Consider the following 13,539-nt stretch of genomic DNA (forward strand, 5'->3'; position numbering starts at 1 on the left):
AAACGGAAGGCTAATTGTGTTGCAGTTTGTTTCTTCAATGATCCTACTTATTATTGGGAACAGCCACATAGATTGAAACCGTTGAATAATAAGATTATTGCGGAGTTTTTGAAGAATGGGTATAAGACTACTACTAATGGTGATCTGGTTATCGCTTATGAAGAAGCCAAGGGATACTCAAGTCTTCATGATTTTATTACGAATCGATTTGAACAGGAGGACAGACTAGATGAATTGGAAATTGAGGAGTTGAAGAAAAATACCATTGCTCAAGGTGAAGATCCCTTTGAAGGGAAATTGAAGGAACCTCGTAAACAGGTCAAAAATAATACACCTGCTTCTTCCCCTAATGTGCCATCAACAGTGGTCGTGACGGCAACAGTAGCAACATCTGTACCTGTTATTCCTCCAACAGCAGTGGAGAAAAGAAAATTAAAGACTCCTGAAAAGAATAGTAAATCTCAACCAGCAAAGAAGAAAAGCAAGCTGGATCATGCTAGAAGGATTGAGATATGTATGCTATTTCGAAGAAAGATTCAAAGAAACTTGGTTCAAAGAGATAACCCTCCAACAGATGAAGAAATCCTAGAGACACATCAGCTATTAAGAAAAATAGAAGAAAACCTAGATAGTGACCCTGCATTCTTCGATCTGAATTCATTACGAGAAAGTAAACTGCATAAATTACTCAAAGTAATACTCAATGATGATAATTTATCAGAATTTCATCAAAATTGTAAAAAAATATTAATGAGTTGGGCAAATTTAATTACAGATTTGAAATTGGAAAAAGAAAACAAACCAAAAGAATGAAAAGAAAAATCAATATAAATTAACCCCTGCCCATTCAATTCACATCACAATTTAATCAATTAATTAATTAATCATATCACCCAAATTTGTTTGCTGGGTATTCATTCTATTTATCTATTAATGAAATTTTGTTATACCCCCTCCTCCTACTCCTCTGCGTTTTTTCCATATTATCAATTTAGCTGATATGGGTTGTTTCAATATATATATATATCACCACAAACAGCACAGTTACCTTACGTCTACAATTTATTTCGTTACCATCTTAGCATATTATATAGTCATTAACTTTCATTAATTCTTAAACAAAAATTATTGTATCTATATTTCTGTCTGTCATCATATCCACTGCTGCCCTATTTGATCGATTTTTCAATTAGCGATGAGTGAAAAATTAACATCCAGCATTATAAAAGTTGAAATATTAGGTATAACTGAACAATAAACCATAAGTTATTGTTTGATCACATAGGATGTTTCTTTTAGGGTTTGTAAAGGTTCAAGTTGGACTGTAGATATATCCATATATATATACACACATTGATTTCGTAATGAGTAGTGGTGATTCTAATTTAAGTGCTGATGAAATTGCGCTATATGATAGACAAATTAGATTATGGGGCATGGCAGCTCAAGCAAGAATGCGTTCTGCTAAGGTGCTATTGATCAATTTAGGTTCAATTGGTACTGAAATAACTAAGAATATTGTATTGAGTGGTATAGGTAACTTGACTTTGTTGGATGATCATACTGTTACTGAAGAAGATTTGGGATCCCAATTTTTCTTGAGCAAAGAAAATGTTGGCTATAAAAGATTGGAAGTCACTAAGGATAGGATTCAGGAATTAAATCCTAGAGTAAATTTGACCTATGATGTTGGCAAGTTCAAGGAAAAGGATGCCGAGTACTTCAAGCAGTTCGATCTTATCATAGGAACCGAATTGTCAACTCTCGAAACGATAGAATTGAATAAAATCACTAGAAGGTTCAACATCCCATTGTATATTGCTGGCTCTAATGGGTTATTTGCATATATCTTTGTAGATTTGGTCCAATTCGATGCTGTAGATGAAAAATTAAAGAGCAGTGTTCCTGTAGAGATAGGGAGAATTTCTTCAAATAAAGAAGTCATTGAGGTGAATGTCAGAATTGATGAAGATGATTCAAAAAAAATATATGAAAAAGTTACTACTAGACATCATTATAAGACATTCGAAGATGTATTACAAGCGGCTTCTTTGAAAGATAAGTTAAATCGTAGACAATTGAAAAGACTTTCAGGTGCTGTTCCTTTAACTTTTGCCAAGTTCAATTTACAAAATAATCAAGCTTGTCCTACAAGTGAAGAATTGCGTAAAAGCATGCAAGCAATTTCTAATAAATTCGGTGTCCCAGTTGAAAATATTAAAGATGAATATTTTGAACAATTTGCAAATCAATCAGGTATTGAGTTTGCACCAGTATCTGCTGTTATTGGTGGTGCAGTAGCTCAAGATGTAATTAACGTGTTCGGCAAAAGACAATCTCCTATCTGTAATTTTATTATTTTTGATGGTATTACTTTGGATATGCCCATCTATGAGTTCTAAGACATTTGATTAAAAAAAAATAATTCTTGCATCTGTTGTATATATCCACTACCAAAAAGCATTAAGACATATGGTGGGGAGATATTATAATCTAAATGATTTTATCATTATCCTTTTACGCTTACTTAAAATATAATTTAACATGATATATAATTTTATCTAAGTATATTCTCACAAGAAAATATTAAGTAAACTGTTAAATACAATCCATTGTCATATAATATAATAAATACTTTAAGATTACCTATGCGATATTCTTTAAATACTTAAATGTCGACCTCTATACTATTATCTTAAAAATCAATTTTGACCACTAACGGCAACAGATTGTAAATGGGACATAAAGTTTTGTAATGAAACATCATCAGTTAAAACAACCGTCGCACCACCATGAGTGGCGTCTTGGTAACTGTGAGATGGGTTTAATTTGGATAACAAGAATCTAGCTTGAGAACCACCTGCTTCAGTATCGATAAATCTTGGCAATGGGAATCTGTCCACTAATAATTCAGCAGCTTCTAATTTAGGTTCTTCCAATAAAGCTTTGAAATCAGTGTATTGTGGATCATCTTGGTAACCTGCCTTTCTCCATTGCGCGATTTGTTCACCATGATAAATTAAGATGAAGAAGAAAGTGTCTAATAATAAGATAGTGTTTGGCTTAACAGAAACAGAATCCAACAAGACAGCCTGTGGCTCATCTTCCATTGAAAATGAGGTCAATGTTGGTTGAATCATAATCAATGAATTAGTAGTATCTTCTCTTGTAAAAACATGTCTATAAAAGGCAGTTTCATCTGGAGAATTATTGAAAACACTTAAAAATTGGGATCTTCTCAAATAATAAGTAAATTGAGGGTATAGTGAAAAGTTTGGTGCTAATCTAAAGGACATTGGATCATCTTTATTATAGTCAGCGTATTTCTGACATAACTTGATTAAAGTTCTATCAATCCATCTTATAATATCAGCACCATCATCATTTTCAGCCTTATGAACAGCAATTCTTGCCATCAACACAGCAGCAGCTTCTTGATCAAAAGAGGCAGCAATTGCTGGAGATCCAAATGGCAATAATTGATTTGCGACAGTGGTAACTCTGACACGGTTTGTACCAGAAGCATGTTGATAACTTGTAACAAATTGAGTGTAAGCCAAACGTGGGGAATCATTTGGAACTGGCGCATTGCTAGTAACAGTATTTGCAATTTCAAAAAATACTGCATAAGTATGATTAGGAGTCAATGCAGACATCTTCCAAATAGAAGTACCACCAATACCAATTTCAGTATCACTGATATTATTAGCATCGCTTTTCTTGACAGCAGACGCATGTCCGATCATACCTTGCAATTTCAAGTCTTTACTGGTCTTTACAGCCATTTGGCCATTGAAAGACATCTTCAGATAACCTTCTTCATCTTTAGCGAAGACTCTCAAGTAGGATTGTTTGAAAATTGCAGTTGAAAAAGCATCTGTCAATAATAAGACACCACCAGTTACGTCTGTTAATTGTTGCATTTCAGACATACCGACTTGATCATAACAACCAGCGAAGATATCGACAACGTGACCATTTTCGGCGACTCTTTGAGCGATGTTATTGTAATATTTACAAGCTTTCTTATAATGAGTAGCACGATCATTGTCGATATCATTGTGAGATCTGATAGGATCTTTCAATTCAGAAGAGACGATCAAACCTGGAGCAATGGTACCTGGACCTGAAGCAAATAAGATGATTCTTGCTGCGAAGTTTTTGTAACAACCTTGCAACAACAAAGAAGCAATGTTCAAAGCTTGACCAGTGGCCCTTTTTGGTCTATGACCAGCAGGAACAGCCCATTCATCAGGGATCATATTTTCTAACAATTGGGTCAATTTGAATTCAACTTGTTCTAAAGGCAAAAAGAATCTGTTCAAAGAAAATGGAGTAATCTTACCCATAGTACCATTCAAAGCCCCCATATTTGAAGAAGGCTTTTGGCCAGTTAGCATTTCAATAACCTGTTCGAATTGGTAGTCTCTATCACCTCTAAAGACATTACTTCTATCGATAATTTCACTGGACAAATCATGTAGTTCTACAGTATTACCATAAGTAATGAACCCAATTAAAGCATTTGGTGGTAATAGAGACAAAGAAGTGATCAAAGATTCTTTTAAGGCATCTAAATTCTCCTTTTCAGCAGTCACATCGACAACAAAGAAGAAAATAGGAGGGATCTGAACCGGCTTATTGGTAATATATTCAATAGTGGTGTTTTGCAATTCAGCTGGCATGTTTTCTTGACTCATGTTTGAATATTGAGTTGGTAAGTGATTTCTTGAATTACAGATTGGACATGTCCAAGAATTATTTCTTGGATCAATAATACAATAAGGATTCAAAATGGACTTACATTGTGGACCAGAACAAATCACTGGATTGTATTGAACAATGTTCAACTCCTCAATCTCCTTCAAAGGAGTATAAAGACATCCAACTGGAACAACGTTCTTATTAGCATCTGTTCTGGTTGATGGGAAAACGTTCCACGAAAACCTAACACCGTTGATATCCTCGTTAGTCTCAAAATCCATAATGTAACCTGACCTAACTGTACCGTTCGATTATACCTAATTTCCTATTCAAATAATGGTACCTCCTACCTCGAATGATCGATCTTGTAGTACTTTTATATCTCAACTTCTGTTGTATTGCACAGATTTGCCACGGTGGACCTTTCTTTTATCCAGTTCCATTTTGCAATTCCTGAAACGATCTGATCACGTGATATTGGATCAGGGTAACAATAATATTTAAGACGTGGGACCCTCTTGCGTGTGTGTCTTGTAATTGTATTTGCCGTTAAACAATACAACTACAAGAACTCATACACATACTCACCCATATATTTAGTTATACAGCTATTTACTAACTTCTAGGAACTCCAATTCCTCCATGTCATCTCTATTAATAACTCACTTTTCACTCACCAACCAAAAGTTTACGTTTTGTTCTTAAATCCATTGCTTCTGATGGCTCAGGCCCTGATTGAAAGACGGTCACGTGGGTAACTTTCAACAAGAAACAGATAGTTACTGTTAAAATATGTGTATATATATGAATATAAAACATACAGTTCTACCCAGTAAAACCACCCTTTTGCAATTACTACCATCTTTCAAGGTTTTAGTACCAGCAACATCTGTCCTTTCTCTCTAATCTGGTAGACATATCTCATATAACCATCATTTCCCGTCATGCTTAATAACAATCAAAAGATCTTTAAAATCAATTCACTTTAAGCTGATAATAGTAAGAACGGTTTTAAAGACAAGTGTATAACTCTAGAAGCAATCGAGTCTAAGAGGTTCAAGTTAGCTAGAGTGTGATCCATAGGCCGTTGTTGTCTGCAATGCTTTATACAAATGAGAAGTTAGTGCTTCTGGCTGGTTTCACCGTTAGATTGTTGTTATCTATTGGGTTTTCTGGTCTACAGTCTTCATTGGATAATTCTGTAGAGTTTTCAACACCTTTCACTTCCTTTAAATCTCTACAAGAAGGTATATTTCTTTTGAATAATGGGTTCCCATTGTACAGTGGTGGTGTAGTCCATCAATCTCCGTTGTTGGTTTATTTTATTGCATTTTTCAATTCAAATTTAGCCATATCTGTCTTGTATGCATTAATCGATAGTATTATTGCTTATCAACTTTTGGCTATATCAAAATGTTTTAGAAACTTTCAATCTAAATCTACGTGGTATATTGCATTATTATATCTGTTTAATCCATTAGTTTTGCTTTCGAATATAAGTCGATCGTCAATTTTGTTTTCAAACGTTGCAATTTCAACAGCTTTATTGTATTCATTAAAGGGGAATTATTTAATAACAGGTGTTTCAATTGCTATCTCTGGATATCTATCGTTATATCCATTGTTATTAGTGATTCCCTTGTTGGGAATTTTACGTTCAAATACTTCAAGAATTAATTTGCTATCTACAGTTGTTGTTACTTTAGCAATTTTATTAGCCGTAAGTTTTAATACTTCTGGTAACAATTGGGATTTCATTAAATTAAATTACATTGCATTATTGAACTTCGAAAAATTGTCTCCAAATTTGGGTCTATGGTGGTATTTCTTTATAGAAATGTTCGATGTGTTCATCCCATTTTATCATTCTGTATTCAATTTATTCGTGGTATCTTTTGTTACCCCATTCACCATTAGATTTTATAAACAACCTTTATATGCATTCATTTTATCTATTGGTTGGATAACTTTAACAAAACCATACCCAACTTTAGGTGATTGTGGGTTTTTCCTAGGTTTTATTCCCTTTTTCAGTCCTATATTTGGTTATATGAAATATTCTGCGTTTACAACTTTATTATTTCTTCATGCAATGGTGCTGTCACCCATTTTTTATCATCTATGGGTAGATTTAGGTTCTGCTAATAGTAATTTCTTTTATGCAATTTCATTGGTATATGCTTTAGCAATTGCATCATTGATTGTTGATTTAATTTGGGCAATGTTACGTATGGAGTATGACAAGGGTAAACCGGATTTCAAATCAAAACTGACTCAGCTTTGATATTATAAGCAAATTGATTCGAAAACGAGAAAAAAATACAAGCCTAATTATTAATAATTTTTATAGTATTACATTATATATTTGTATAAACCTCTATAAAGTACATCACTTTTATTCCTTGTCTGTATCTTCTTTCGTTATTGCAATTTTTAATTTCAATTCATGTATTTTATGCCTATGGATATGCTTATCGTACCTTTCTTCAGTCTTAAAAGTTCTACTACACCCAAGATATTTACATTTTAATCTTCTTCCTACGGTATTCAGCAAAAGAGATAATCCAGAATTTCCTGATTCCAAATATTCCTCTAATTTCTCTTCATTAAGTACTGCACTTGCATTATTCAATTTCCTCCTTTTTGCCCTTGTTAGAATCTCATTTGCTGGCGACTCTGCCACTTTTGAAGTAGGCTCACTAGCACTTTCCACCAGGCCTGGAGGCAGTTCTTCTTTATGGATCTCAAGATAATGAGTAATTAACTCGTTTTTCTTCACAAATGAAATTGGTGGGTCACATTTGGAACATTTCCAATTTTTAGCCACTAAGAATTCATTATGCACTTCCATATGCATCTGTAGACCTGCTTCACCCACACACGGTTTATCGCAAATAGCACATTTCAACTTTGGATGATCATTTTTGGTATGAGTCTGTAGCGCTGTCCACGTCTTAAAACTCAATGAACAACCTCCGAAAGTACATTGATAAGGGTTTTCGACGTCTGGATTATGGTGTTTGGCAATATGTAATCTCAATCTATAAGGACGCTGGAAATCCTTGGAACAATGCTGACATCTTAATTTCTGCAAATGCACAGCTAGGATATGAGATCTCAGCTGAGGGTGTTTATAGAAGGACTCTGAACAGCCATCATGAGGACAAACAAACGATTTCGTGTGAGTGATTTCATGTCTTTTCAATTGCTGTCTAGTCGTCAAACCTTTATTACAAACAGCACAGGTAAATGGTTTTTCAGAAGAATGTGAGAATAGATGTCTTTCAAGATGACTTTTCTTGGAGAAAGCAGAATCGCATTGATCACATTTAAAAGGCTTGATTCTCAAATGGACAGATTGTTGATGATCTGTTAATAGTACTGGTCTACTAAATGCCTTATCACACCCGTCATAATCGCAGAAGAACCGTTTGGACCTTGACGCAGTCGAACTGGTGACACTTCCAGAAGAGCCACCACCACCACCACCGGTATTAGTCCTCTGCAATGGAGGTGTACATTCACTTTTCCAAAGACTAAGTTCCTCCATCTGCGTAGATGGATATTGATCTATAAGTAGTCTGCTTACTTTCCAATCTCACCACTGCCTTAATTTTGGTGTACGAATTGCTTTAGAAATAAAAACAGTTAGTCTTAGGTGACCAAACAAGTAGACCTGTGCTCGATAGATTGTTTCTGAAGCCACCATTTTCAATCCTACAGACTGAGCATTGCCGTTTCTTGATCTATCGATGTCTCATCTCAAATTCTGTTGCACATTTTACAAATGCCGGAGATTAGGAGAAAAACTAATTAGGTCATGTGATAGTCATGTGACAATTACTTCTTTCCTTCCTGTCCCCCATTTCTTCAATTGTTCCATAAAAAAAAAAGCAACAGCACAAGAAGATGGCATAGAATATATGTATCCAATTCCCCCAATTCCCAATCTCCCTCACCTGGTCCCAAACAGACTAAATCTCTAATCTCCCCACCTTTGGCGCAACAGTCTTCACCATGTTAAGCTACAAGCTCATAAGCTCACCCAATGTTACCCGCACTTCGTGAAAATTTTTTTTTTTAATATTGGCCGTGTTGAGTATCAGATTCCCAAATTGACAAATACTATTATGATATAAAGATGAAAAGTTGAATAATTATCTATTGATGAGATGAGATGAGATGATTGATAATTGGTTTTAGAGGTCACCAGGGGTAGCGGAAACGATGTCTGATTACGAGGAAGCGTATGTTATGTTTGGTATTATTTTTGTTTTTATGTGATGAGGACTTGATTAAACTAACAATTTTTATATTTTAATACTGCGCCGATGGCCAACAAAAAAAAATATTTCCATGTTATTCTAGATTTAACGAAGGTAATGAACATTTCGAGGATTTCGAAGTCGAGCACTTCTCAGATGAGGAGAACTTCGAAGAAGGCTTCCGTGACGGGGAGACTAAGAATGAGGAAGGAAAGACTATAATTACAGGTGGTTTAGGCCCAGATGACAACCAACAGAATGATATATTCAGAAGAAAGACTTTAAAAGAGAGGGCAATTCCAAAAAATGATAGAACTACTACACCATATATGACAAAATACGAGAGAGCAAGAATTTTAGGGACAAGGGCTTTGCAGATTTCCATGAACGCTCCTGTCTTTGTGGATTTGGAAGGTGAAACAGATCCTTTAAGAATCGCCATGAAAGAATTGGCTGAAAAGAAGATTCCATTGGTCATTAGAAGATACTTGCCAGATGGCTCTTTTGAGGATTGGAGTGTAGAAGAATTAGTTGTCGATTTGTAAACATAGAAGTTATTTCATACCAATATTATTACTATTATTATTAAAAGGGACATATTAAACTAAAAGAAAAAAATTATATATATATAGTTTTGTTTTACTATTCTCTTTCCCATTATATAAACTTATTAAGACAAAAAAACAGGCAAATAAAAAAGAATTGAAAATGCATATTGTATATTACTGTCTATTCATTACCAATAGAATTTAAAAACAGTTCGCTCTTAAACTTGCCATTTTTCTTATCACCGCCACCATAGTGCTTGGTTATCTCTGAAAACTGAGATTCTGCATCTTGGAAGCCTGCTTCCTTCAAATGCATAGTCAACTCTTGCTGCGAAACGTTACCATCAGATTCACTGGATATATTCTTAAAACTATCTTCCAACTCTTTTTTAGAAGAAAATTGTTCAAAAGATCCTGACATAACCCGTAGAAACTCAGGGAAACTAACTTCTTCACCAACTCCACCACTATTCAGCATCCCATCTAACTCATTTTCACCAATTGTAACCCCCAGTGTCTTAAACGTCTTCTTCAGATCTTCTTTTGTAATACTTCCATCACCATCATCATCAATCATTTGAAAGGCAACCTTTAACCTATCAATCAATTCGGAACTTAAAACATTAAAATTAACCGACGTACTACTATCCATCTCAACCAATTGCAACGATTCAAACCTTTGCCCTGATTCTCGATCCGGTTCTATATATCCAAAACCTTACTGAAAGATTTGATCATTATCTTCTTTTCAATTTAATTTATATTTATTTATTTAGGTTCGGTTAAATTTTTAAACATTAAGAAACAATTCTTGATACTTTTAAGAACTTCCACTGTTGAGAAAGGTTAAGAAGAAGTAAACGCATCAAGGTCAAGACCCTCTAGGATTGGTTATATTGCAATATTGCACTGTGAATTGGTTTTCAACAAGTAATGTCAAGTGTTAAAGATCTTTTAAAGGAGGCTAAAAATGAGCTTGCTAGAGGAGATTATGAAGAAGCTATAGAAATATCTAAAGAGGTGTTGAAAAAGGAAGAAAATAATTATTTTGCTTATGTGTTTATGGGTAAAGCTTACTCCTGCATAGCTAATAGTGTCGAAGAGGCTTTGAATAGTTATATAAGGGCTACTGAATTGGTACCGTCAAATGTTTTGGGTTGGAAAGGTCTATTTTTATTGATAAACTCAAACGATGTTTTACCAACTCATCTCACTTTTAATAAATACTTCGATTTATGTGGTGATTATTCCAATGTGTTATTATCACAGGAGCTGCCATTGGTCGATTTGATTCATGAAATGAGAACAATTAGGAAAAAATATCCTGATTGTGAAGAATCATTCCTAAGACATATGTGCCCTGGTTCGCAAATGGGCGAATCTATCTCTAGACATTTTATCACTCCACAAGAATGTCTCTCAAAATTGATACAGATAATTAATTCTAAAGAGAAAGAACAAGTTTCAAAAATTGTCAGCAGAGAAAGATTGAAACTAAGTGCTAATGATCCATTATACCAAACAAAGATTAATTCATTGGCTTGGGAGGTTTATCAAAGTTCAGATGTCGAAGATCTATACGTCCAATTGATTAATATTTCTGATGATGATGAAGAGAGATCGAAATTTGAAGAAGAGCTATTAGATCATAGAATCGTAGTTTTGAAGTCAATGCCAATTGATCTTAAGGGATCATACTTCCAGAAGGTAAAATCGATGGTGGAAGATATGGTCCTAGTTGGTACTAAGTCTGAAAAAGCGTGGAAACTTTATTTTGAATGGCAAGATTGTACTGATCTGAATTCTTTGGATGGACAAATAGTAATGAAATATTTTACTACGTTCCCAAAGGAACCATTGTCAGTTATACTATATGCATGGGTATGTTCAAAATATTCTTCTTACGACATAAAACAATTAAACACAACAGGTAAGGATGAACCTCAAGCCATTAAAGATGAACCAGATATGACAGAAATTGAACAGTCTGAACTGTCAGAAATGACAGAAAATGAAGAATCAATACCAGCATTATTGGAAGCTGATATTTTAGAAACCCTTATGGAAAATATATCAAGAGCAAAAACTAGTATCATTGCTTATAGAATAATTTCCCAATATTACTTATTGTCTGCGGAATATGCTGCTGCACTACCTTATATTAAATCTGGTATATCATTAACAGCATTTGCGATTAGAGATTTAGGTGCACATTTAATTAATTCAAAATTTGCATTTACTTTAGATCTTGCTTCCGCATACACTTATTTCGATGCTCCAAAACATCACAAAACAGCGTTAAGTTTATTCGATAAGGTCCTATCCGAAGATGAATTTAATGCTAGAGCTAAACTAGGTAAAGGTCTGATTTTCATGGAAAGAGAAAACTGGATAGAAGCTAAAACGTTCTTATCTGAAGTTGCTGAAAAATTTTCAGACAATTTAGATATTTTATCACAGTTAGGTTGGAGTGAAGCAAACCTCGGAAATCATGATAGAGCTCTTGAAATTTTCAATAATGTTCTAAATAGTATAGAAGGTGTTGATATTAAGACATGTGAATTAAAAGCGGCCAATTATTGGAGACAAGCCAAAACATATTTACTATTGCAAAAAGAAGAAGAGTTAAAGATAACTGATAGTGACATGAGATACGTAACATTAGCTTATAGATCGCTAATCCATTCATTAAAGGTACTAGATACCTTCTCAAAATCTTATTCTACTTTGGGTGATATTTATGCAAATTATTACAGTGATACAAAAAGGGCATTCGGCTGTTACTATAAGGCATTTGAATTAGATTCCAGTGATATCGTTGCAGCAAAATATATGGTCGAGACATATTGTAACAGTGGAAATTGGTCGGCTGCAGAATCAATCTCAAAAATCTTAGTTAAAACCGATGGTGCAAAGAAATATTTAAGGTATACATGTTGGCCATTTAGAGTTATAGGTATTGCTAATTTAGAGAGACAACAAGAGAGCGATGCAATTGAATGGTTCCAATCTGCTTTACGTATTGAACCGAATAATGTCGAATCGTGGGTTGGATTAGGTCAGTCTTATTTGAGTTGCGGCAGAATAGAAGCCTCTATTAGAGTATTTGAAAAGGCAACAGAATTAGATCCCGATCACCTGTATGCAAAATATTTTACAGCACAATCCCTTTCAGAGATGGGTGAATATGTTAAGAGTATTTCTATATTTGAAGAAATAATAATGGAAACCCCAAAGGAAGAATCATTCCAAGTTTCATACTCAGAAACTTTGATGAAACATGCCCAGGATTTATTTAATCAAGGATTTTTAACAAAGTCTGTATCAATTGCTATTGAGGCAATTTCTGTTATGAGTTATATTGCGACAGATTTGAATCGTTTCCCAAGCAATCTATGGCTATCTCTTTTCTCTGCATTGAAATTATTTATTCTAGTCGAATCAAAAGTGGATAAGTTACCAATAGAAACCGTAGTTTCGATTTTTGAAAATTGTAAAATAAAAGACGTATCAGAAATCGATGATATCGATGGTGTTACCATCTCATCATTGCTAACTACCGCTGATGATAATGTTGTGATAACATGCCAATCTCTGATTTTAGCTGCTAAATGTGCAATTTCAACTGGTAATATTGATCAAGCTACAGGAACTTTAAAGTCATCACTGTGGCATAATTTAGGTATGGCCGAGCTCATTTCTTATTTAACATTAAAAGATAATAAGCACAAGGAATCATCGATCTTCTGCTTTAAGAAAGCTATTAAATATCAATCAAATAGTTTTGAATCCTGGGTAGGTTTAGGGATTGCCACTATGGATGCCAATTGGAAAGTCTCTCAGCATTGTTTTATAAAAGCGATTGCTTTAGCACCAAGAGAGTCTCATATTTGGTTTAACTTGGCTGTTCTTGCATTGAAACAAGACGATATTGAATTTACACGTCAAGTCAAATCAAGGTTACAGAGTATAGCCCCACAAGATTCCTCAGCAAGGCTTGGTATGGCATTAGTATAGAACAG

At 34.3% G+C, this 13,539-nt stretch overlaps 8 protein-coding genes across 8 annotated transcripts in view; 5 read left to right on the forward strand and 3 right to left on the reverse strand.

Moving 5' to 3' along the window:
• The window catches only part of PDP3 (Pdp3p), a gene marked incomplete at both ends in the record, with an annotated part of 994 nt that extends 181 nt beyond the window's left edge, over nt 1–813 (forward strand). Inside the window, one exon of the mRNA XM_001647053.1 lies at nt 1–813. Within this exon, the coding sequence (XP_001647103.1) occupies nt 1–813 (813 nt within the window).
• Nucleotides 814–1,364: 551 nt separating this feature from the next.
• On the forward strand, nt 1,365–2,402 carry AOS1 (E1 ubiquitin-activating protein AOS1; the record flags this gene model as incomplete). Its single annotated transcript, XM_001647054.1, has 1 exon — nt 1,365–2,402. The coding sequence occupies one exon, from the start codon at nt 1,365–1,367 to the stop codon at nt 2,400–2,402; it is 1,038 nt and encodes a 345-aa protein (XP_001647104.1).
• A 300-nt stretch (nt 2,403–2,702) lies between these two features.
• Kpol_1050p107 (uncharacterized protein) lies at nt 2,703–4,985 on the reverse strand (the record flags this gene model as incomplete). The annotated part of the gene is made up of 1 exon (XM_001647055.1): nt 2,703–4,985. One exon carries the CDS (start codon nt 4,983–4,985, stop codon nt 2,703–2,705), a length of 2,283 nt encoding a protein of 760 aa, XP_001647105.1.
• Nucleotides 4,986–5,803: 818 nt separating this feature from the next.
• Nucleotides 5,804–6,988, forward strand: GAB1 (GPI-anchor transamidase subunit GAB1; the record flags this gene model as incomplete). The annotated part of the gene is made up of 1 exon (XM_001647056.1): nt 5,804–6,988. One exon carries the CDS (start codon nt 5,804–5,806, stop codon nt 6,986–6,988), a length of 1,185 nt encoding a protein of 394 aa, XP_001647106.1.
• A 111-nt stretch (nt 6,989–7,099) lies between these two features.
• PZF1 (Pzf1p) lies at nt 7,100–8,254 on the reverse strand (the record flags this gene model as incomplete). Its single annotated transcript, XM_001647057.1, has 1 exon — nt 7,100–8,254. The coding sequence occupies one exon, from the start codon at nt 8,252–8,254 to the stop codon at nt 7,100–7,102; it is 1,155 nt and encodes a 384-aa protein (XP_001647107.1).
• A 677-nt stretch (nt 8,255–8,931) lies between these two features.
• RPO26 (DNA-directed RNA polymerase core subunit RPO26) lies at nt 8,932–9,514 on the forward strand (the record flags this gene model as incomplete). The annotated part of the gene is made up of 2 exons (XM_001647058.1): nt 8,932–8,951; nt 9,073–9,514. The coding sequence occupies 2 exons, from the start codon at nt 8,932–8,934 to the stop codon at nt 9,512–9,514; spliced, it is 462 nt and encodes a 153-aa protein (XP_001647108.1).
• Nucleotides 9,515–9,698: 184 nt separating this feature from the next.
• On the reverse strand, nt 9,699–10,169 carry MLC2 (Mlc2p; the record flags this gene model as incomplete). The annotated part of the gene is made up of 1 exon (XM_001647059.1): nt 9,699–10,169. One exon carries the CDS (start codon nt 10,167–10,169, stop codon nt 9,699–9,701), a length of 471 nt encoding a protein of 156 aa, XP_001647109.1.
• A 281-nt stretch (nt 10,170–10,450) lies between these two features.
• Nucleotides 10,451–13,539, forward strand: part of SKI3 — a gene marked incomplete at both ends in the record, with an annotated part of 4,182 nt that continues 1,093 nt past the window's right edge. Inside the window, one exon of the mRNA XM_001647060.2 lies at nt 10,451–13,534. Within this exon, the coding sequence (XP_001647110.1) occupies nt 10,451–13,534 (3,084 nt within the window).

Source organism: Vanderwaltozyma polyspora, genomic scaffold (assembly GCF_000150035.1).
Source record: "Vanderwaltozyma polyspora DSM 70294 KpolScaffold1050 genomic scaffold, whole genome shotgun sequence".
Taxonomy (NCBI): domain Eukaryota; kingdom Fungi; phylum Ascomycota; class Saccharomycetes; order Saccharomycetales; family Saccharomycetaceae; genus Vanderwaltozyma; species Vanderwaltozyma polyspora.